Raw genomic sequence first — 21,972 nt, forward strand, 5'->3', positions numbered from 1 at the left:
TGGCTGGAGTGTGGAGTTTGTGGTGGGGAGTGTGAAAAGTCTAGGATAAAGGGAAAAAGTGTTTGTAAATCAGATTGTAAAATGTGGGCTTTACTCTGAGTACAATGAGAAGCCTTTGAAAGGTTAAGTCAAGGGAGTGGCAGGGAATTTTTGTGTTTTAGACAAGTCACTCTGGCTGCTGTGCCAGGAATGGAGTGGAAGAGAGCAGAACTATATGCAAGGAAACTAGTTAGGAGGTTATATCATCCAGGCTAAAGAGGGTGGTAGTTGTAGGGATTAAAAAACATTGATAGAGCTCTGGCCAATTTGCTCTGTGGTTAGAGCGTCAGCCCTCAGACTGAAGGGTTCGATTCAGATCAAGGGAGCGCACCACGGTTGCAGACTCCATCCTAGGAGGCAACCAATCAATGTGTCTCTCTCACATCGATGTTTCTCTCTCTCTCTCTCTCTCTCTTTCTCTCTCTCTCTCTCTCTCTCCCTCCCCTCCCTTCCACTCTGTCTAAAAATAAATGGAAAAAATATCCTCAGGTGAGGATTAACAAAAACAATAAAAAATTAAAAAATAATGAAATGCTTTTAAAAAAAGAAAGGTAGATTGGAAAGGTTTAGTAATCAATTAAATGTGATTGGTGAGGAAATAAGAGAAATTAAGGTTGGCTGTCAGGTTTCTGGCATGGGCAATTGGGTACACCCTCTATGTGCTCCAACAGATAACAGTATTTCCCCTAGTGACTATCACACTGTATTTTAATTGTTATGAGAAGGTAGGGACCATATTTACCATCTTAATTGACAATACCCAGCACACAGTTCCTATCTGGCAAACATGCTAATAAGCATTCTATAAATATTACTAAATTTAAATTTAACCGAATAGGGGTACTGGAAGAGAAACGAGTTCGTTTAGAACATACTGTGTTTGTGGTACCTGTGAAATACCCACGTGGAGTTTTTCAGTGGACAGTGGATTAGACTGAAGCTTCAGATAAAGATCTGGAATGAAGATATGGTACTCAGCAGCACATGGAGCTCATTTGAGCTACAGAGATTAAGACTACCTAGGATACACAAAGCACAAAGGGCACCGGATCTCAGACAGACCATGGGGGTTTAAGGAACAAGCAAAGGAAAGCCCTCTCTTATACAACAAAGAAGCAAGTGCTAGAAAGGTAAGGAGGACACCCACAGTGTTTCTAGGAGAAAAAAGTAAATTGTGTTGGCAGCTGCTGAGATGTCAAGCAGCATAAGGACTGCAAAGTGTCCGTGCAAACTCAGGGGTGACCCTAGTGAAGAGTGGCCTTAGAAAGGGGAAGGTGTCAGGGGAGAGGAAATCAAGATTCTGTGTGTAGGCAACGCTTTCAAGAAGTTTGATTTTAAAAAGGAAGAGGGCCTAGCTAGTTTGGCTCAGTGGATAGAGCGTCGGCCTGTGGACTGAAGAGTCCCCAGTTTGATTCTGGTCCAGGGGCACATGCCTGGGTTGCCGGCTCGATCCCCAGTGGGGGGCTTGCAGGAGGCAGCCAATCAGTGGTTCTCTCTCATCAATGATGTTTCTCTCTTTCTTCCTCTCCCTCTCTGAAATCAATACAAATATTTAAAAAAATAAAAGGAAAAGGAAGAAGTACAGTGGCAACCAGAGAGCACAGTCAAGGGAGGTTTATTTAAAGATGGGGAATACTTGGCTACATTTAAAAGGTGATGAGGGTCTGGCTGGCATGGGTCAGTGGTTGATGGTCAACCTGTGAACCAGGAGTTCACTGATTGCGGGCTTGATCCCCAGTGTGAGGCCTGCAAGAGGCAGAAAGAACTGCAGTCACTATTTTGGAAGTGGGAAGGAAGAGCTGAAGGGTGGGATTCCCCACATTTTGAAAGTGGAGCAAACTAAAGAGGAATGTCACCCAGAACTCAGTACTGGCAACGCAGCCCTCAGATCACACATCAGAGGAGGAGAGCTGTCTGTCTGATGTCACCAAGGGGGTGGTACCCCACCTCCACTCCACCTCTCCAGAGCCAGACAAAAAGCCTCACAGAAAGCTTCACTTGTGCAGTGGAGAAACAGCAGGGGAAAAGAGGAGTGGTCAGGTAAGGAGGAAGCAAAAGTATGGGTTTTGAAGCTCTGGCAATGGACAGGGGAAGTCAGTGTCCACCTTCCAGGGAAAAGCTGACATCAGTCTCCCATTCACCCCAATATGCTGTCATAGCATCCTGTACTAGCTGTCCATAGACCCCAATTCCCTTGTCATTAATAAATGTATTGTGTGGTTAGTTAAGATCTGTTTTTAAGCTCTAAAAGGGCAAGGGATGTGTCTATCTCCTCCCTGCCTCTTATCTCCAGTGCCTAACATTGTTCCTTTCACACAGGAGGTGCACAGCCAATCCTTGCTAAGAGTATGAATGAATGAGCCCACACACTAAAGTAGGGCCCCACCCAAGAGGCTTAAGTACAGAGGCTTCCCAGCTCCCCAAAACATGTCCTGGGTGGGGGCAGGGGGGATGGTGGCGTTGGCACCACTGTCTCTAACTGAACCCCTCTGCGTTTCTCCCACCCACTTTCTTGTTCTCTCCAATGTGGTCTTCCTGGCTCTCTGTTTCTGTCTCTCTGACTCCACACAGGAAGCACGCAGCTTTAGGTCTGAGGTGATCAGTAATGGAAACATTGGTGCCTGTGTACATTTAATAAAGGGTCACAAACTTTTTTATTTTTGTCATTAACTGCTTTCTCTTTGTCTGTGTTCTGTCTCAGACCTGATTCTTTTTTTCTCATCTTCCTGTGTCCAACTCAAGAGTCCCACCACCGTCCGGAACCAACTTCTTTTGCCCCTGGATCTTCTGATGGGCCCCAGAAGATACTTGGAGGAAAATCACTGAGGTAGGCCATGTCTGATTTCCTGTCTTGCTGGCCTCACAGCCCTGCTGACCACATCCTCTGTCACCTTACTTATATACTTCCTCACCAGTCACATCACTCAGGAGTTCTCAGCCCCCAAAACCTGTCAGTGACCCCCACTCAGGCCTTTTGCTTTACCCTCTTCTCTCACTCCAGGATTCCTGTGCTTGTTTTCCTCTGACACTGCTCTTAGAACCATGTTTCTCTGCCTAGAAGTAGCTAGTTCTGACCCTTTCTGGACATCCAACACCCCTTTTTCCCACAGGTGATAGGACTGGCCACAATGCTGCCTGGCACTCAGTGGTGGCCAAGTACTTGGGGGAACCTAGGACTGGGGCCCAAAAACACTTCTCCGAGACCCCAGCTCTGTGCCCTATATGCCTTCACTTACACTGCGGCAGATGGCCAGCAGATATGTATGGCTGAAGGGGACAGGTTCCTACTGATTCGAAAGACCAACTCTGACTGGTGGTTGGCAAGGCGCCTGGGAGCACCATCCACCTCACGACCCATCTTCGTACCAGCTGCCTACATGACAGAGGAGTCTATCTGTTCCCAGAGCCCAACCACCATCACCACCAGGCAATCCCTCTGGACTCATGGTGAGTAAGCCCTTCCCATCACCTTCTTACCTCCCTGGCTTCTGGGAATTATTGGAAGGATCCTCCTCCTCCAAGTTTCTGCTGATCCCCTTCTCTTATTTTCCTGTCATCAGCCTACTCCTTACACCCACCAGGGTGTCCCCATTGCCTCTCTTCCTAGTCTCAAGTCTTCAAGATCTCATTTTATTTTTCAACAACAGCCTCTCCCTGCTCTTGTCTTCTCTGTGAACCCCCAGCCAAGATCAGGCCTCTGATCACCTGCCCCCTGCTCTCCCCATTTCTGTTTCCAGGGCCAAAGTTGTTTCCTGGCTCACTGGAGGAGCTGCACCCATCTCAGGCAACCCCAGGCAGAGCCCAGTCTACGTCGCAGCAGCCTCCTTCTCTTCCTCCCAAAATCTGTAGAAGTGTCAGTGTTACTAATTTGAGGCCCACTCTCCTGAAGCCCTCCCAGGATGGACAAAGTAGAAGATCTCTCTCCCGGCAGAATTTGCTGACAGAGGCCAATGCCAATGTGGTGAGTCATAGCTCTCCATCTGAGCAGCTGCGATCAACAGATATTTACTGCTGAGCCCTGTTCTAGGCACAGTGGCTAACAGGACAGACTCAGCTTTCAAGGGTTCCCATGACTGACAATTCTCATAAACAAATATGTGTTGGTACAAATAAGTGCTACCAGGAAGATAAATATGGTGGAGAGGGACTGAACTGGCCTAGGAAGGCATCTCTGAGTAGATGATGTTCTATCTATCTGAATAAGGAGAAGTCAGAGACAGCCTGATGCAAAGGAGGAGATGAGAAAGAATTCTAGCTAAGGGACAGGACAGCAAGTAGTAAAGATCCTGAGGGTACATGGAACCTGGCAGATGATAGAGGGACTGAAAGAAAGCCAACCTCAGCTGTGCTTTCTCTCTCTTCCTCCTACTCCTGGCCCAAGGCAGGGTTTGTCCAGTGTCAGGTCTCCTCACCTCTAGAGATGGAACTCCTTTTTCTTCCTGAAGATTCAGCCCCTCCCCTCTCTTAGTTACTAGTGGTTGAAAAGTGGCCCCTCCTTTCTCATACCCCTTCCTCTCTGTCTCCTTTTACTCTGGAGGATGTGAGGGTGGGAGCTCCCCTCAAATCACCCCCCCCAACACACACACGTGTACACACACACACACACACACACACACACGCCTGTTCCCCTTTCCTGCGGCCCTAGGGTGGGGGTGGGGTGGGGGAGGAGGGAAGTTGGCAACAGGAAGTGAGGAGAAGAGCATAGAAGACTGTGAGGGAGGGAGAAAAAAAAAAAAAAAAACACGCACACACACACACAGCCGGGGACCAGGTTTCTCCCTCAGTACCTGGGTAACCCCAGCCAGGATCTGGTGGTGAGAAAATGGTGGGGGAGAGGAGGAGGTAGTTAGGTGGAGAGAGGTTTGGGGAGAATACCTACCCCTTTCTTCCCCCTTTCCTGGCAGGCTGGACCCCAGCTCCTCATGTCAGAGCCCCCTGTGTACTGTAACTTAGTGGACCTTCGCCGCTGTCTCCAGTCCCCACCCCCAAGCCCTGCGTGTCCCCCGCTGCAGAGGCTGGACGCCTGGGAGCAGCACCTGGACCCTAACACCGGACGCTGCTTCTACAGAAACTCGCTGACTGGCTGCAAGTCCTGGAAGCCTCCACGCCGCACTCGAACCCAAGAGACGGTGAGACCTTCCCTCCTGCTTATCTTTGTCCCTTCCATCTCCTCCTCTCCCCTACTGTATTCCAAAGTAGCGTGTTTGCTTTCTGGGGCTCGCAGAAGATAAAAAGAATCAGAAAATTGTGAGAAGGGTGTTGAGAGCGAGTTGAGGGGGGCATCTGGATGTGGCTTTACCTCCTCTTTCCCCCCCAGAACCCTGGCTCCATGGAGGGAATACAGACCCTGAATAGGGACAACGGTGTCTTGCAACCTCAGACAAAGAGCTCAGACTCTGACACCGGGTCCCCAGAACTGCTCATCCCCCAGGTGAGATCCCTGCCTCCTCCAGTTTACACGCAGGAAAAGCCATCTTTGCACCACTTTCTCTTTTATGCAAGACATTCTTCTTTATTACACTCCTGTCACCCACATCCGCACTCCTCTTCCTCCGCATCTTGGGACTTCCAAGTTAGAGTTTGCTCCACCTGTTTTTCTCCAACCCCCTGCCCCAGGGTTCACCCTGCCTCCACCCACGCACCTCCCAGCTCAACCCCGCAGACCAGCCTGCAGCCCGGCAGCCCCTTCGGCCTCTGCCGCAGGTCCTGGACGACCCTCACGTAAGTTTCCCGTTTTCATGTGAATGCAAGATCCTCCCAGCCCCAGCCCTCAATTCCTGCTCCTCCGAAACACCTTCCTCTTTCTGACTGTTCTCTGGGGAGCCTCCCTTACCCAGCCTCCCTCGAAACTTTAAGCCGAGGTTCTGTGAGGGGCACTGGCTGACTTACTGGTACCCCTTCTCCGTTTCCCAGGAGGTGGAAAAGTCGGGCCAGCTCAACGTGACTAAGATTGCTCAGGGGGGACGCAAGCTCCGGTGAGGAGAGCGGGGATACCGCCGGGCCCGGCTGTTGGACCCCTCCGGTTGGGTAGAGCAGTGTTGGGAGAGCGCCCTCCCCTAGTGATTCTAAACGACCTCTGCGCGGCTACTGCCCCTCTGCCCCTGCAGGAAGAACTGGTGCCCATCTTGGGTGGTGTTAGCGGGTAACAGCCTGATGTTCTACCGAGAGCCACCCCGGGCGGCACCCTCCTCTTCAGCCTGGGTGAGTGAGCGAGGGAAGGGCCGGTGCCCGAGGGCACAGTTCTACCCGCCTCAGGCCAGCTGTGGGGACGGAGGCGTGGAGGAAGGGAAGGAATTAGGAAGGAGCGCAACCTCCTTGTGGTCCACCCTGTGAGAGGGAGACAGTGAGGGAAACCGCACCGCGGCCTCAGTCTCTCCCCTGATTCCCAGGGACCAGCGGGCAGCCGACCCGAGAGCAGCGTGGACCTACGCGGGGCGGCCCTGGCCCACGGCCGACACTTGTCCAGCCGCCGCAACGTCCTGCACGTGAGTGCCTCTCGAGCATCCTCAAAGCCTCTCTGACCCGAGGGTGCGCCCTCCATTTCCCGTGGTCTCCCTCTCGGCCTCCCCGCTCTATATGCTCCTCCCCGCTGACCCACGCCTTTCCCCCGCCGGCGCCCCAGATCCGCACGGTCCCTGGCCACGAATTCCTGCTGCAGTCAGACCTCGAGGCCGAGCTGCGCGCCTGGCACCACGCGCTGCGGGCGGTCATCGAGCGCCTGGTGAGAGGGGCAGGAGGGGCGGGGCGAGAGAGTGGGGGAGGAGCGGTAGGGCTTAGGGACAATGGGGGGCAGGATGGGCTCAGTGTAGAGCCCTGGGGTGGGGCTGGGATGTGGAACCCCAGCAGCCAATTAGGGTCTCCTTGCTTGGAGCTGGGGGTGCAGATTTCTCTCCTCTCTTCCCATCTCCTACGCGGCCCACCTCACCCGCCTGGATCTAGGATCGGGAGAACCCACTGGAGCTGCGCCTGTCAGGTTCGGGGCCGGCGGAGCTGGGGGAGCTGAGCGCTGGGGAGGACGAGGAAGAGGAGTCGGAGCCGGTGCCCAAGCCACTGCTTCGTTTCGGCGGCCGCTGGAGCTCCAGTGAGAGGCGGGCGTGGGGGGCGGGCCTCGGGGGCTATTTCCAGGTTCCTTCTCCCGGCAGCTGTGCTCTTACTCCGGTTCCCCGGCCTCCCACAGGTCGCTGCCCAGAAGGAACTGAGCAGAACCGCGTGCGGAACAAACTGAAGCGGCTGATCGCTAAGAGACCGCCCTTGCAAAGCCTGCAGGAGCGGGGTCTGCTCCGAGGTGAGGTGGGCTGGCCCAGCAGGTGCCTTTCTCCTTCGTGCCTCCGGGAGTATTTTTGCGTTCCTGATCTGGGCATCGGCCCATTTCATGGATGAGAAAACGTCAGTGAGGCTCGGAGTAGAATTTCTCTTCGGAGACCATTGCTTTTCCCACTACTGCTGACTTTGGGAGGTGGGTGTACCTCCTTGCATAGGCCTAGAACAGGCAGCCAGGAGGGCCAGCCCGACTTTGGAGTGAAGGCCTGTGCTGAGAAGAGCTTCTGTGGGTGATACTGCCACCTCATCCTGTATCTCTCCAGACCAGGTGTTCGGCTGCCAGCTGGAATCACTGTGCCAGCGGGAAGGAGACACTGTGCCCAGCTTTGTGCGGCGCTGCATTGCTGCTGTAGATAAGAGAGGTAATTTTCCCAGAGACCCCAGGTCTACCCTTCCAGCAGGCCAAGGCCTGGAATTTCCCACCTTCCTCACTCTTCCTTTTAGCCTTTTCCCTTCCACCCTTGGTTGCCTCGCCAGACCTCATCACACACATTAGAGCGGGAATCCTTATCTTCTTTTTCCTCACCTCATCTTCTAGGTCTAGATGTGGATGGCATTTACCGGGTGAGTGGGAACTTGGCAGTGGTCCAGAAACTTCGCTTCCTGGTGGACAGAGGTGAGAAGGCCTGTGGGCAAGTGGTGGTACTAAGAACTTCATGTCTCAGAACCACAGGCAGTTCCGAGGGAGTGAGCTGGCAGACAGGGAGGTCTTCTGGCTGGAACTGCATGTCTTAGCTCTTAATCTCTTCTCATACATGTTGCAGAGCGGGCGGTCACCTCCGATGGGAGGTACGTGTTCCCAGAGCAACCTGGACAAGGTACTTACATGAAAGGCCCCTTGGACCCTTAAAAATTCCCCACATCCTCCTTGCTCCTATGATTCCTTCATCTCCTGCTCCTGGAAGGCTTGTCCCCATCCCTGCCTCTGCTATCCTGCCCTACTGTAGACTCCCTAGGCCAAGCATGTCAAACTCAAAGGCTATCACGGGCCAAATAAATGAGACATGCAGCCCACGGGCCAAGAGTTTGACATGCTTGCCCTGGGCATTCCTATGTCTGCCTCAGCTGGATCTTCTCCCAAATTCCTGATCTCTCAGTCTTGGGGTCCCTCTGGCCCTTCATGAGCCCTGAGCCCTCTATACCTCCTTCTTCTTCCAGAAGGCCAGTTAGATTTGGACAGTGCTGAGTGGGATGACATTCACGTGGTCACTGGAGCCCTGAAGCTTTTTCTCAGGGAGCTACCCCAGCCTCTGGTACCCCCACTGCTGCTACCCCATTTTCGTGCGGCCCTTGGTAAGGGATGGGAGCTTTGAGCAATACCCTTGATATTGTGGGGAGATGTGAGGGGTAAAGAATAAAGTAGAGGTTCTCTCATACGCTTCTGTCTCATCCTGAACACAGAGATGGAAAATAACTTTCAACACATGTGCTGACCCCAGTTGTTGTTGGTTTGTTTTGTGTGTATGTGTGTGTGAATGTTTGGAGTGCTGAGTTGAAAAGATTTCTAAAGCTGCAGTTGGGCTCAGTGAAAAAGGAAGCTGCTATGCATAAATGATGTCTTCCATGGGCCTGGGAAAGAGTAATAAGTTACCCACCCTGCACTAGCACCTTCCCTAAGTTCACCCCCATGCCCTTCCCATTACTCTTTCTCTATAGAGCTCTCGGAATCAGAACAGCGCCTCTCTCAAATAAGAGAATTAATAGCCTCAATGCCGAAGCCCAACCAAGACACTCTGTGGTACCTCCTGGAGCATTTATGCAGGTCGGGAAAACCGAATATCTTGTTCATTAGGGAGAGGGTGGGGTGGGGCATGCAGCAGGGACTTTATTCAAATGGGGTGAAGGTAGGGAAATACCCACGTTTAGAGCAGATTGATGAGACAGGCAACTTTTGTGCAGGGGTCATATTATGAGGGTCGAAACCTTTGGTCAGCATCAAATGGGGAAATGGGGACCAATGATGCTGTGTGAGAAGTAAGGGAAATCTAACCTCTCCCTTCCCTCTGCCTCCTTGTTTCCCATTGGAACAGTGGTGATGGCTTATTAGGCTGAGCTGGGCCTGGGCAGTGACTTCTGAGAGAGGATAGCTATTTGAATTAAAGCCTCCCAAATTGTGAGCAAAGAGGACTCTAGGGGCAGTCTCTGACGCTGGGAAGAGGTGGTTGTATCCTGGCTTGTATCTTCAAGTTGAATCTTGAAGGTTTCTCCACTGGTCCTATCTCATCCCCTTGAGGCTCTCTCTCCTTGGTTTCCTTTGGCCACTACATGAAGGGATCCCAGAGTGAACTCTTCCCTGCTCAAATCTTTGAAGGGTTAGATTTATTTGAAGTGGCAAAGCTGCCTCCTTATAGCCCCTTCTCTTGGCCTTTGCCCACAGGGTGATAGCACACTCAGATAAGAACCGCATGACCCCTCACAATCTGGGAATTGTGTTTGGACCAACCCTGTTTCGGCCGGAGCAGGAGACATCTGACCCAGCAGCCCACGCTTTCTACCCTGGGCAGCTAGTCCAGTTGATGCTCACAGACTTCACCAGTCTCGTCTCCTGACTGGGACACGGAAGAAGAGAAAATGTGTTTCCAATGGTACCCTTTGGTGTTGTGGTGTGTTCTGAGGACATCCCTTTAAATCCCATGTCTCCCAGATGACTGTCTCCATCTTTGTGAGTCTGACCTGAGGGGTTGGGATGTGGTGAGAGAACTTCTCTAAAGAGGAAATTGGGAGGAAAGTGGGGGAATTAACCCCTGCTTCTCTTCTTGTTCCCTATCATCACCCCTCCCCAAGATAATAGCACATAAAGCAGGGCTTTTTCTGATGCAGTTCCTTTATTAAGAAACAGTGTCATTATCAAATTCCTCCCCCAAATATATACAGATTTTATACAACCCCCAGCCCCTAGTCCTATCCCTGGGGCATCCCAGGGGTCTATGGCTCCTTCTCCTGACTTCTCTGGGGGGATGGACACCCCTTAGGAAATGTGGATCTGTGATGGGTGGGATTCCACACTTTAAGCACTAGAGTTGAGGAATTGTGTCTCACCAGGCAGGGACCCCAGTAAGACACTCATGCTGCCCACAGCCATGTTGGGGGCTCCTGAGGGAGGTGCAGTGTGTTCAGAGCTGCCCCCCTGATCATGGGAAGGGGGAGGACTCAGCCCCTGAGCCTCATCCAGAATAGCCACAAAGTCCAGCTGAGTGTTGTCAAGATCAAGAGAGTCCAGGGGGTTACATACCTGTCCTTCAGGAGGAGGGTATAAAGCAGGACCCCCTCCCAACCTGCCCACTTCAGGGTGCCCACAGCTGGGGTTGGTGCCTCCTGCCTTTAAGGGCCCATAGCAAGTGGGCAATGGGGGCAGAAGTCGGGGTGGTGCTGCTGCTCTATGGGAAGCTTTATTTCCCCCCACTGCAAAATTTTCATGGCATGGTGAAGGGGTAGAATAGGAGCCTGACTTGTGATTGGGCAAGTTAGGTGCAAAGCCAGGTCCATATGTGGCCATGGGGGCCTTGGCAGGGCTTGGGCTAACCTGGGAACCTCCCAGAAACTTGGGACTCTGGTAGAGAGGTTCCTGGACTGGGGGATCTCCCCTGCCCCCACCCTCCCACAGCAGCTCCTGTTGAGACTGGACATAATTACACACAAGCTGAGCCTTGAGCTGTCCTGTGGAATGAGTGGGGTGATCAAAATCTGGGCCAGGCCTGGATTCTGAAGGAAGATAATCAGGGGGTGGCTGGGGATAGGAACCTGATGGCGGATATTGGGGAGGGGGAGGCTGGGGGTAGTGGGAGAACAGAGGTTGTGGGCATGGAGGCCCCTCATTGGGGTGGACATTGAGGCAGGGTGCCGGTCCGGTGGAGTCAGAACCCATTGGACACCCCTGTTCCGGCTTGACTTGCACATGTCCATAATGTTCAAGACGAGGACACTGGCTGTAGGCTCCAGCTGGAGGCTTGGTGCCTGGATACAGCCCAGAGTGGGCAGGGAACTCACCCCATGTTTCTGGGGTAGGGTCATGATAGGAGACCTGCTGGGGACAGGGATTGTGGTTGTAGTTGGTGGGTGGACCAGGTCCAAGAGGCAGGGAGCCTGGACCCCTAGCTCCATAAGGCTCAGCTGCTGTTCCCTCAGGTCCCCTGTAACCCAGAGTATCAGCAGGTGGGAAGTCCATATAGGGGTTCAGGCCACTGTCCATCATGGAGGTCCCAACCTCTGGCTCCTCCCGTAGCCCTCTGGTATCCACAGCAACATTCTCAGTGATGCTGGGGGGCTGTGGTGAGTAGACAGAGGTTGGGAGTTGGGGATCAAAGTTCCGTCCTCTCCCTGCCATGGTAGGGTATGTGTGAACACAACCCAAGCTCTTGAACCGCTGAACCCTGGCTGGGGGCGGGTGGTCAGCAGCCCGGGCTGGGTCACTGGCCCTCCGGGTGACCCCTGCATTGGGGTTGTATCCTGGATACTCAGCTAGGCTTCTCCAGGGAGGTCCCGGGAGACCCCCCATTCGATCTAGGCTGGATGCTGCAGTGGGTGGGGTACCACCTCCTCTGGCTGAAGCATATCTTGTCCGGAACAGGTAGTGCTGGGCAGGTGTGAGGCCAGGCAAAGAGGATGCCCCATTCTCTGGTGGGGAGCCAGGGGGAAAAGGAGAGGCCAGGGAGGAGCGGCGGCTGACAGTGTAGGCTGAGCTGACGCTGCTGGAGCTGCTGCTGCGGCGGTCAAGAGAAACTGGGGGGCCCAGACGGCGGGACACAGGGGTGCCTGCAAGTAATAGGGAGAAAAGGCAGGGTGGTCAGGAAGCTCCCTGAATCTCACCTGCCTGCCCCATGGGACAGCCTTGTCCCGGAATCCCGGGGAAAGGCTCCTTAACTCTAACCATTCAGTTCTGTCTCCTCTTTCTCCCATGCCCCTTCTGCTTCTGTGTCACCAGAGGTTCCGGGCTGCTGTGAACAGTTGTACAGGTTGTACCTGGTACACTGCACAGTTCTAGGGGACAGAATTCACCTCCCAGATTGTGTATATCACAACAATTTTCTGATGGATGGAAGGACAGTGTCTTAAGGAAGGGGGATCTTGTTCTAGTGTACAAAGCTTCTATATTGAAGCTCTGAAGGGTGAAGTCCACCCTCCAACTTCAAGGAAGGTCCAGATCTCAGCCCGGCAACCACCCGCTACACCCAGGTCTCACCAGTGTGGGTCAAGCTGGGCAGTTTGAGGCCCCGGGGCCCTATCGGCCGGAGTTGATGTAGCTGGTCCAGCCTGAGGTTCTCAAGGCGGCGAAGAGTGGACAGACTGGTGCCAGCAATGCAAGGCCCCTCATCCAAGCTGGACAGGTCCTCAGTGCTTCCCCCTGTATTTCCAGTCATTTCCACACCACTGTCTGTGTTCGCCGCGCTGCCTGCTGGGGAGTGGTCACTGCTGCAGGACGACTGGGCCCCAGGACTTGGCTGTGGCTTCTGTGGGGAAGATGAGGGCTGAGGGTGGTATCCTTCCTCCTTTCCCAGAAGTTGGGGAGTGGCTAGAAGCCAGTGGCTGCTCGGGTTGAGGGGGGGCTTACAGGTGTAGAGAGGGCTGAGCAGGTGAGGGATGGGGCAAAGTAGGAAAGACGTTGATGAGCAGAGCCGAGGCTGGAGCACAGATCACCTGGGCTCAAATTCGTCCTCTTAGTTCTATGACCTTGGAAAATTTCTCTATGCCTGAATTTCCTCATCTGAAATGGGGAAAGTAAGTTCCTTCCTCATGAAGTTGTTGTGAGGTGTACATGAAATTATACAGGTAAAGGGCTTGGAATAATTACACTAAAATCCCTAGATTTGGGCTAGTCCCAGGAGCCACACAGGGACAATTAGAGGACTGGCCAAGGAAGAGTGAGAGGATGGGATGGGCGAGCTGGGAAGATATCAGCAAGGCTGTGTGGAGGCGGGTATGGAGGCAGAGGCCTGTCCGGGCGTCTCACCATGGCACCCTCTGGCACAGTCAGTCTACTCTCCTCCCTGACGGGGCCTCCATCCCGCTCCCTTTTGGGCTCCACTGTGGAAAGGGATGGTGCCCGAGGGAGGGGGCCATCCCCTCGGTGCCGCTTGGTCACGTGGGCGTCAGGACCGTGCACTGTCTTGACATGTTTCCGGAGTGAGCTGGGATCCGTGTAGCGTTTGGTGCAGCCAGGGAGTTTACACACATATGGCTTCTGTTGAGTGGAAAAGGAAGACAGCAGACAAAGGTGTGAAAGTGGAAGAATGCAGAAGGAATGCAAAAAATTGGTGGCATCAAGTGAGGGCGAGGGGCAAGGGGTTACCCACAGCATTCAAGGAAGTACGGAGAGAGGGGCCCATGGAGTAAAAATATGAGAGGATGGGGGAAAGATCAGGAAAACTAACAGCCCAGGCCTGGGAAAGATGAAGGGTGAACCCAGGTCTGTGAAGCCTCATAAACTCAGGGGTTGAAGGGATCAGGGGTCTCCTTTAGTTAGAATGGGTCTTTTTTAAATTAGCCCTTAAGCTGGTTAGAAGTGGGGGGCAGGGTGGTAAGAGGAAATTCTTGGTTTCAGAAAGGTCTCCGGGTGAATTATACAGGAGGGGAGAACTCACCTCTATGGAGTGGGTGCTGGGCTAAGGGATGTCTTAAGGGGGAAACTCCCCGATAGGTGGCTTCTCAAGTGGGGAGGGTCTCTTAGGCGGGGCACTCACCTCATTGGAGTGGGTCCGATTCTGGTGCTTGGCTCGGTCACTGGCATTGCTGAAGGCTTTACTGCAGCCCTCGTGCTCACACATGTATGGCTTCTCACCCGTGTGTGACCGCAGGTGTGTCTTGAGATTTTCGAGGCGTGAGTATGACTTCCGGCACCCCTCAAACTGGGGGATAGAAGGGTCAAAGGATAGCGCTCAGACAGAAGGACATGGGATTAGAGGAACCCTGAAACTCAAATGGGACACACATCAGAGACTATAATTCAAGATGGGAGAGCACTGGGGCTTTAGGAGAATTCCCTTAATTAGGGGAAGAGGGCAGACAAAAGCTGGGGAAGCAAGTAGCTGGAGGCACTCTGCCCGCAGGGACATGGAGCTGAGGCCAGAGCATCTCCTGGTCAAGCCGGGGCAGGTCTCCCTGCATGGGGATCTTGGACTGTTTTGGGGTGGGGTGATCTGGGAGTGTTTTCTGTCCTCCATGCAGGGCTTCCCCGTTAGGCAGAGTGGTAGGCACAGTGCCTAGGGCCCACAGTACTTTCAAGGGTCCCACAAAAGAGTTTTAATTTCTTTGAAAAGCAAGAGGAAATTAGCTTTTAAATCCAAGAAAGTGTTCCAATATATAATATCAACATGTTTATCATCATACCAACAGTCATAAAACACACATTTTTAATATTTGCTTATGGAGGAAGGGACCCATGGTGGGCAGCCCCAATTTAAGGAGGACCCTGAGCTTGGGAAGAGGGAGTCTCACCGTGCACTTGTGTGGCTTCTCGCCCGTGTGTCTGCGCATGTGGACCACCAGCATGTACTGGGCTTTGAAGGGCCTCAGCTCCCTGGAGCAGCCCCCCCAGTGGCACACGAACTCCTTCCGCTCCCCATGGATGTGCTCGCTGTTGATGTGCTGAGGGAGGAGATGCAGAGGCTCTCTGAGGTTCTCCTATGCCAAGAGACCCAGACCTCCTTCCCTTGACCTTCCCGCCACACCATATTCCTCTACGGCTCCACTTCACGGGGGAAGATGGTGCAGGAAGGACAGGATAGCCCACATCTCAGTTCTTCCAAGTTTTGTTCTTTTTAAAAAATATATTTTATTGATTTTTTACAGAGAGGAAGGAAGAGGGATAGAGAGTTAGAAACATCGATGAGAGAGAAACATCGATCAGCTGCCTCCCACATGCTCCCCTCCGGGGATGTGCCCGCAACCAAGGTACATGCCCCTGAACTGGAATCGAACCTGGGACCCCTCAGTCCCCAGGCCAATGCTCTATCCACTGAGCCAAACCAGCTAGAGCAGTTCTTCCAAGTTTGTAAAACAAAGCTACATCTTCTGAGTTTATGCCTGCTCAAAAGGGCACTCAACCTCTGACCTCAGTATCCTCTGACCTCCTGCTCTCAGCCTGATTCCAGTGTCCCACCCAGAATGTCCTACAGGCTCCAGCCAACATTCCTGTTACCCCCTGGGGCTCACGTGCACCAGCTGCTCCTGGGAGTCAAATTCCTGGCTGCAGCCATCCCAGCGGCAGTCAGTCTCATACACAGATTCAGGCTCAGGCTTCTCCTCTCGCTCCATGTCTTCCCGCCCATCCAGCATCCCCAACAGGGGATCCTAAGGCAGGAGAGGCAATCCTAGGGTCACTCGGATGACAGCTTTTGTTTCACTCAGGTCCCGGAAGTAAAGCCTCCCCACCCTTACCTGTGTGCCTGTGGAGTTGGGGCTGGACATGTCACCTTCCAAGGGCTCCTCTGGACACTTGCTGACCAGCATGTCCAACTCAGACTTCAACTTCACCACGGGAAAAAGTGAGGGTGTGAAGGTTGAGGTGGGCCGAAGGAAGAGGGGGCCCAGTCCCAAGTGCCCCTCCCCAAGCAGCTAGAACCCCTGAATTTGATAGAGACTTCCTCCTCAGACTGCACTGAACAGGATGGGCTAAAGGAGCTCTCTCCTTTGGAAGAGTCTGATTCAACCCCAAGAGTGAACTCCAGCACCTATATTCCTTTATTTTTCTGGTACTGAAACTTTAGTATCCCCTGTCCTTCCTTCACGTTCCCCTATATAGTCCTCTCCCCACCCCCTTGAGCTGAGGCAGATAGGTAATAATATGAGGGCTCTCACCTGGCAAGTTGGGAGGGGTCCCCGGGACTGAGGATGTGGCATCATCGCCCCCTGGGTGGGGTCATGGGGACCGCAGGGCTGGACCCCGAAGGATGGTGAGGTCCCTTTTTGGTGATTCATCTGGGGTGGGAATCCCAGAGATGGGCTGAGGAGGAGGGGGGGGGGGGAGTGGTTACTTAGGACTATCACCTCAGAAAGTCTCAGGAGTTCTGGGGCTATGCGAGGGTGCCTGGAAGACAGTATGGGAGGTGGTTGAGGCAGTCCTGGGAGGTACTGAGGAGGGCTCAATGCCTTAGAAATTATAAGGATTCAAATAGGGTCAGGTAGTTTGGAGGGATTGAGGCTTTTGATAGGGTTTGTTTGGGAGGGTCTTTTGGGGCCTCTTAGCCCGAAGCTGTCTGCACCTCATAGTGCTGATAGAGAGGTGACCATAGGAGCCCCCCGGAGAGGCACAGTGTGAGTTGATGAAGGCCACGAGGGAGCTGGGTGAGGTTCGGATAACTGTCTGCAGGTCCAGGCTGGCATCTGACAGAGGTGAGATGGAGAGTGCCCGCTTCTTGGTCAATTTGACTGCACTCCGGGGAGGAGGAAAGAGTGGGGCTGGCCAGGAAACAAGGGAGATAGATATGATAAAGTGGCATGCCTTTCCATGCACCCAACCCATGCGTCCTAACTCGAAAAAAACACAAAACAAAACCACGTGACTCTGCTTTGCCCTATTGACCCCATCTGTGACCTCTTAATCATGCTCAGATCCCTCAAGCTCATCTCCAAGCATTTGCTTTTCAAGCTAGATCCCCTGCTCTCCCAGTTTCCCTCAAGACAAATCCCGGAGGGGCAAAAAGGAGAGATGTTGCCTGAGGCCTCACCCTCAGCGCAGCTGTTGGTCTCTCTGGCTGGCCCATAACTGTGGGGGCCAGACATGAGGTTGGCCTGGTGGCAGAAGGGCAGACCAGACAGTCCTAGAAAAGAGAAACAACTGGAATGGCGGACACACAAGGCTTCACCTTGAAACCCCAGGCAAAGCCTGGTCCCATATTCTAAGCCCACATTACATAGGACCTCAAATCTTTTTGTAGATGGGAAACTGTCAAGGGATAGGAGACAGAAGAGGGATCCCTGGGACTGGTAAGAAATCTGCCAGTCCTCAAGGCTCAGCGATTGGTATATGCACTGACCTTCTGTCCCCATGCTGGGGGGCCCCTGGCTGGGGAGGGGCCTGAGACAGCAGGGCTCGCCATAGCTACTGACTGGCGGTGGGGTCATCGAGTTGAACATGGTGTCTCAGAGGAGAGTGTGGGAACACTGCAGGAGGGGAAGGGAAATCTGCAAGTTATACCGGTGGGAGGAAAACAGGGAAAGTCAGATAACTAAATCAGGCACAGAACCCTGGGCAGAGCTTCCTCTGTGCTCCCAGTCCCCTCCAAGACAACTGGCACAGGAAATCAGGTTGAAATGAACATCACTCAGGTAATGTTGGTAAGGAACAAAATCAGGTAAGGAGAGAAGCCCCAAAGAGGCAGGGGCAGTCTTGGCGATTTTTGTGGAAAGTGGGTGGGAGCTTTGCCTGTGTGGTCTGTGTGTGTAGGGGGAGAGTGTTGTGGACTAATTGTGCCTATGAGAGCTTCAAGTGATTTTAATGCCATGGAACCTTTATTAATTCTTGCTCTGACCACGGGCCAGCTTTGAGGAGTGGGCTGAGACTCATGCAGAGCTTCTGGCTTAAGCACTGGGCTGGCTGTTCAGCCTGAGCCTCTTTCCCTTCATTTGTTACTGCTCAGGGACAGCCCGCCAACAATCTCTCCAGTGTCCAGCAGAGGGAGCCCTCGCCACAGCCCAGACAGACAGGCTGGTGGGGCCAGGAGGAAGCACGGATGATCTGCCCTTTTCTCTCCTAGAGCAAAACACTGTAGAACGGGATAAGGTTTCTGAAGGGAGCCTCCCGGGTCCGCTGCTTACAAAGGATGGAAGTTGGTGTTATTCTGGGTGGTTTGAATATGGGCACCCACCTAACGCTTTTGATCTGTTTGGGGGAACAGGTAAGGGACTGTGAGGGAAGTCTTTGGGAGAATAAAAAACAAAGTCATTATCCTTTAGGAGTAGTGAGGGAGGAAAGGGTGCCGCTGTCCGCTTTTCTCCTCAAACGCCAGTTTTTACTCCACCCCGTGTTTTCCGATTTCCCGAGACTGAGGGTGGGGTGGGGCGGGGTAGGGTGGAGAACGAACGGGAGCGGGCCGGCCGGCGCGGTGGGTGATCCCGGGATGCTGGGATTTAGGGTGAGGGCGGGGTAAGTTGGGGAGCGGAACCCGGACCCCAAGACCCAGTGGGAGCTTCGCAGCCTGGACTGTACTCTTCCTAATTCCTCCCTTCCTAGCGGAGATCTGGATCCCGCATCCAAGACCTCCCAACTCGACCTTGGCACGAGGGAGGGGGGGGCACAGCTGGCTGGCAGCTGGATCGGGGGACACTTCTCCCGCCTCCTTCTATGACTCATCCAGGGGAAGAAGGCGGGGGCTCGCAAACGACCCCCCAACACTAAAGAGACGCCCCCAAACATGCCTACTAAGTCATCTTTCTGCCCCACTGCCCAGCCTCAGGGGTGCAGCCGCTGGAAATGGGGCGACATCCCTCCTCGCCCACGCGTGCCAGGGCCCACCCACGACTCCCCTTCACATTAGTGAAAGGAAAAATTTGCCAACTTTTCCAGCTTTAGTTAAGTTTTTCTGCGGTGTGGATGAGAGCACAGGATGGGGCAGGAAGCTGGCTCTAGGGTTCTCCACCTGGAGCCCTGAATCATCTTGTGTGTCTTCCTATTTTCCAGAGTCCCTCTCGCACCCCCGCTCCCCAACTCCCAGGAGTCGGCCCCTCCCCCTTCTCCCGGTCCCGCCTTCTCCGCCCCCGTGCCTCCTCGGCCCACCCAAGTCGCCGCCGCAGGCTCTGGCTGCAGACGGCTCCGCTTCCCCCGCCCGCCCGGGAGCCCAGTCGAGCGAGCCGCAGCGAAGGGGGGAGTGTTGAGAGGCGGGACACATTCTTCCCTCCTCCCCTCAGTGCATCCAGAAAGCTGGCAGTGGCGCCCGGTGTGTGTGGGGGCCACTGTTGGAGAGTGGGGGTCCCAGTGGCAAGGTGGAAAAGAAAGAATCCAGAAACTACAGGGAGAGAAAGTGAATGGGTAAATAAAATAAGGTGTGTGTGGGGAGGAGAGCCATCAGGACACCTTAGGTTCCTGGGTATCCCAGCTGGCTTCCCAAGGGTTAACTCCAACAGACCCCCGGGAACCCCCATAGTGACGTAAAGGGCGGGGTCTGAGCCGCCTGGCGGGGATGCCGGGGAGATAATGGGGGAGGGGGTTTGGACCCCGCCCCCCTGGGGAAAACCACTCTAACTCCGGCCCTTACAACTCCCCCAGGAAATCACCCCGCCTTCTTCCTCTACCAGACCGTAAAGATCTATCCTAGGAAGACCCCAGTTCTGCAGCCCCCTAAAATCTCCATTTCTCAGTCTCTATGGGATCCCCTTTCCCTAATCCTGTCCCCAAAGCTAGCTGCACAGGGCGGATTGTTTCGGGGTCACGGGGCCTGAAAGAGGCTTCAGAGCGGCGAGCAAGGGCAGGCAGGGTGGTCTGAGCCAGAGGAGGGGCCTGGTCCAGCTCCCGTTTGGGAGGGGGACCAACAGGGATGCACCGGCAGGCAGTGGCTAGTGGTCCCGCCCAGTCCCAGTAGGGGTCTCCCTGCCGCTTGCCCCAGCTGTCCTGGTGGTCCTAAGGTCAGAGGGTCAAGACAAGGGCTCCTGGACTCCTCCTTAGCACCCTGCCCACAACCCTTGGGGACGCGGGAGTCCAAAGTCCTTGGGGAGTCTGTCTAGGGCCTAAACTAGACACTGGTCCCTCCAGCCCCCTTCCTTGTCCAGAAGACACTCCTTTTCCAAAAACACATGCACCAGCAAGCTCATCTGTCACAAGACAGGCCAGGGGTTCTAGCCCCGCCGACCCCCCCCCCCCCCCGTGGTTTTGTCACCTCACGCACACCCATCCCCACCCCACCTAGGGTTCTCTCCTTAGCTGTCCCCTCCTTTCAGAAACACTGACGTCTTCCAGCCGGCGCTCAGACACACCTGGAGTTCCCTCTCTACCTTGCAGACCTCCAGCTAGCCGTCCCTCCAGCCTCTTCATCCCAACCTCATGAAAGTGAGATGTTTCTAATGTATGGGAGAGGCAGAGACAGACAAAGAGATCCACAGTTGCCTGAGACAGACACACAGACAGAAGAGAAAAAGAAACAGTGAAAGGGAGATACAAATGAAAAAATTCTCCAAACGTTCTAATATCTCACCCCAGGCTCTCCCACCCCAATTCTGCCGCGGTGCCCCAGTCCTCATGGCTGGGCAGAGTCCCTCACAAGCAGAGCATCCCCTCAGGCCCCCTCCCCCACCTCTCCCAGGTGGTCCCCCGCCTGCCCCCCTTCTCACCTCTGTCTGGGCGCTGGGCTCGGGATGCGCGGTCCAGGGCTGGAGTCTGGGCTGGGGGGTGCGGTGGGAAGGGGGGGCGGACGGGGCCACTGCAGCGCAGCCTCAGTGCCACCCCCACCCCCCCTAACCTGGCCCCCAGCCCTCCCGCCGGCCCAGCCCGCCGGGCCGCGAGCCGGGACCACCCGCGAGAAGCGCAAACTTTTTTTTTCCCTAATGCAAAAACTTTTTCTCGCTCAAGCCTCTGGCGCGCCGCCGCTCTTCCCGCTTGCCCTTCACCTCCCTCCTATTTCCCTCCCTCTTGCCGTTCTGTAGGATGAGGCGGGGTAGCTGGAAGCAAGAGAGGGGGTGCCGGGCTTATTGCACCCCCAGGACCCCCAGGATCCTCCCCCTCCCTTGAGGGACCCTATGCTGCCCCCCCCAACTGAACACGCTGCTGGTGGTGGGCGGTAAATCCCGGCATGGATCCTTGGACCGGCTGTCCACGAAGAGTCCCTGAACCAGTGCCAGAAATACATTGCAGTGTGGGAAGGGGGCGATGAAAAAGTTCATTCCAGAAAGATTATGTTGGAGGTAGGGTCTTCGACTTTGATTGGCGCCTAATGAGCACCACCCTGCGGTTTCTCGGCTGTCCTCACTCTTTGGATGGAACACGAAAGAGCTGGGACGGAGTTGGGGGGTTTGTTGGAAACAGGATTGTGACAGCCTTGGGTTGGGGGCCCTGAGCGTAAGGTGAGGGTTCTATGGAGCATAAGAGGAACAGAGGCTGAGGTAATGGGTGCAGAGTGTGTGGACAAAGGTTACTAGGGAACCCTAGCACTGAGGCACTGTTCCCGAGGAACCCCGGTTCTCCTTGTTCTAGAAGTTCTGGAGACTGCGGCCACCTCCGCACCTCTGCGCTGTCCGCTCTCTTCCTGCTCTTCCAGGCTGTCTGCTCCCTCTGCTGGCCTTTTTGGCATATGACACCCTCCTGAAGTCTTGGAGTCAGAGGAAACTTGGGAAGCCAAAGGAATAGGGTTTACAGATCGCCACCAAAGCCCAGTTAGGAGTCCAGGGCGGGGGTTGTATGAGCCCCCAAAACTGGACTGGCAGAGGCTGCTAGTGCAGAGCGGTAGTATCTAATAGTGTCTCTTTGGATTTGTGTTGCCATGGTGATCAGATGCAGGGAAAGGGTCAGCTATTTCATTCTCTCTGACCTTTCTTTATGAGAAAGGGGCGAAAGCATGATGGGGGGGGGGGGGGGGGAAAGGTCCCTTTATTTTCTGTTACCCTTCAGACAGACCTCCCACATCCTAACTCTGCTTCCAAGAACCACTTCCTTGGGGCTGGAGGGTTAGTAGGTTAACTGTTCAGTCTGAG

At 54.2% G+C, this 21,972-nt stretch overlaps 2 protein-coding genes across 6 annotated transcripts; one reads left to right on the plus strand and one right to left on the minus strand.

Moving 5' to 3' along the window:
- Positions 1-3,155: 3,155 nt before the first annotated feature.
- On the plus strand, positions 3,156-10,249 carry ARHGAP9 (Rho GTPase activating protein 9; the record flags this gene model as incomplete). Of its 3 annotated transcripts, XM_080662699.1 has the most annotated exons (17): positions 3,156-3,486; positions 3,777-4,000; positions 4,944-5,168; positions 5,357-5,470; positions 5,656-5,760; positions 5,953-6,014; positions 6,147-6,240; positions 6,429-6,524; positions 6,662-6,760; positions 6,979-7,120; positions 7,217-7,324; positions 7,623-7,721; positions 7,898-7,975; positions 8,124-8,177; positions 8,518-8,652; positions 9,016-9,121; positions 9,737-10,177. In XM_080662699.1, the coding sequence occupies 17 exons, from the start codon at positions 3,168-3,170 to the stop codon at positions 9,906-9,908; spliced, it is 2,232 nt and encodes a 743-aa protein (XP_080518825.1). In that variant the 3' UTR covers positions 9,909-10,177. The 3 variants fall into 3 exon arrangements, with proteins under 3 accessions (XP_080518825.1, XP_080518826.1, XP_080518827.1); XM_080662701.1 differs by lacking the exons at positions 3,156-3,486; positions 3,777-4,000 and adding an exon at positions 4,706-4,853 and having other exon boundaries at positions 9,737-10,249; XM_080662700.1 differs by lacking the exons at positions 8,124-8,177; positions 8,518-8,652 and having other exon boundaries at positions 3,168-3,486; positions 9,737-10,027.
- Positions 10,250-10,302: 53 nt separating this feature from the next.
- Positions 10,303-17,430, minus strand: GLI1 (GLI family zinc finger 1; the record flags this gene model as incomplete). 3 transcript variants are annotated; one of them, XM_080659648.1, is made up of 11 exons in its annotated part: positions 10,303-12,111; positions 12,539-12,803; positions 13,307-13,537; positions 14,037-14,201; positions 14,791-14,940; positions 15,508-15,645; positions 15,733-15,822; positions 16,153-16,297; positions 16,557-16,752; positions 17,022-17,114; positions 17,331-17,430. In XM_080659648.1, 11 exons carry the CDS (start codon positions 17,428-17,430, stop codon positions 10,367-10,369), a joined length of 3,318 nt encoding a protein of 1,105 aa, XP_080515774.1. In that variant the 3' UTR covers positions 10,303-10,366. The 3 variants fall into 3 exon arrangements, with proteins under 3 accessions (XP_080515774.1, XP_080515773.1, XP_080515775.1); XM_080659647.1 differs by having other exon boundaries at positions 12,539-12,806; XM_080659649.1 differs by lacking the exon at positions 17,022-17,114 and having other exon boundaries at positions 12,539-12,806; positions 16,557-16,722.
- Positions 17,431-21,972: the final 4,542 nt, after the last annotated feature.

This window comes from Plecotus auritus (genome assembly GCF_963455305.1).
Source record: "Plecotus auritus genome assembly, chromosome: 3".
Classification (NCBI taxonomy): Eukaryota; Metazoa; Chordata; class Mammalia; order Chiroptera; family Vespertilionidae; genus Plecotus; species Plecotus auritus.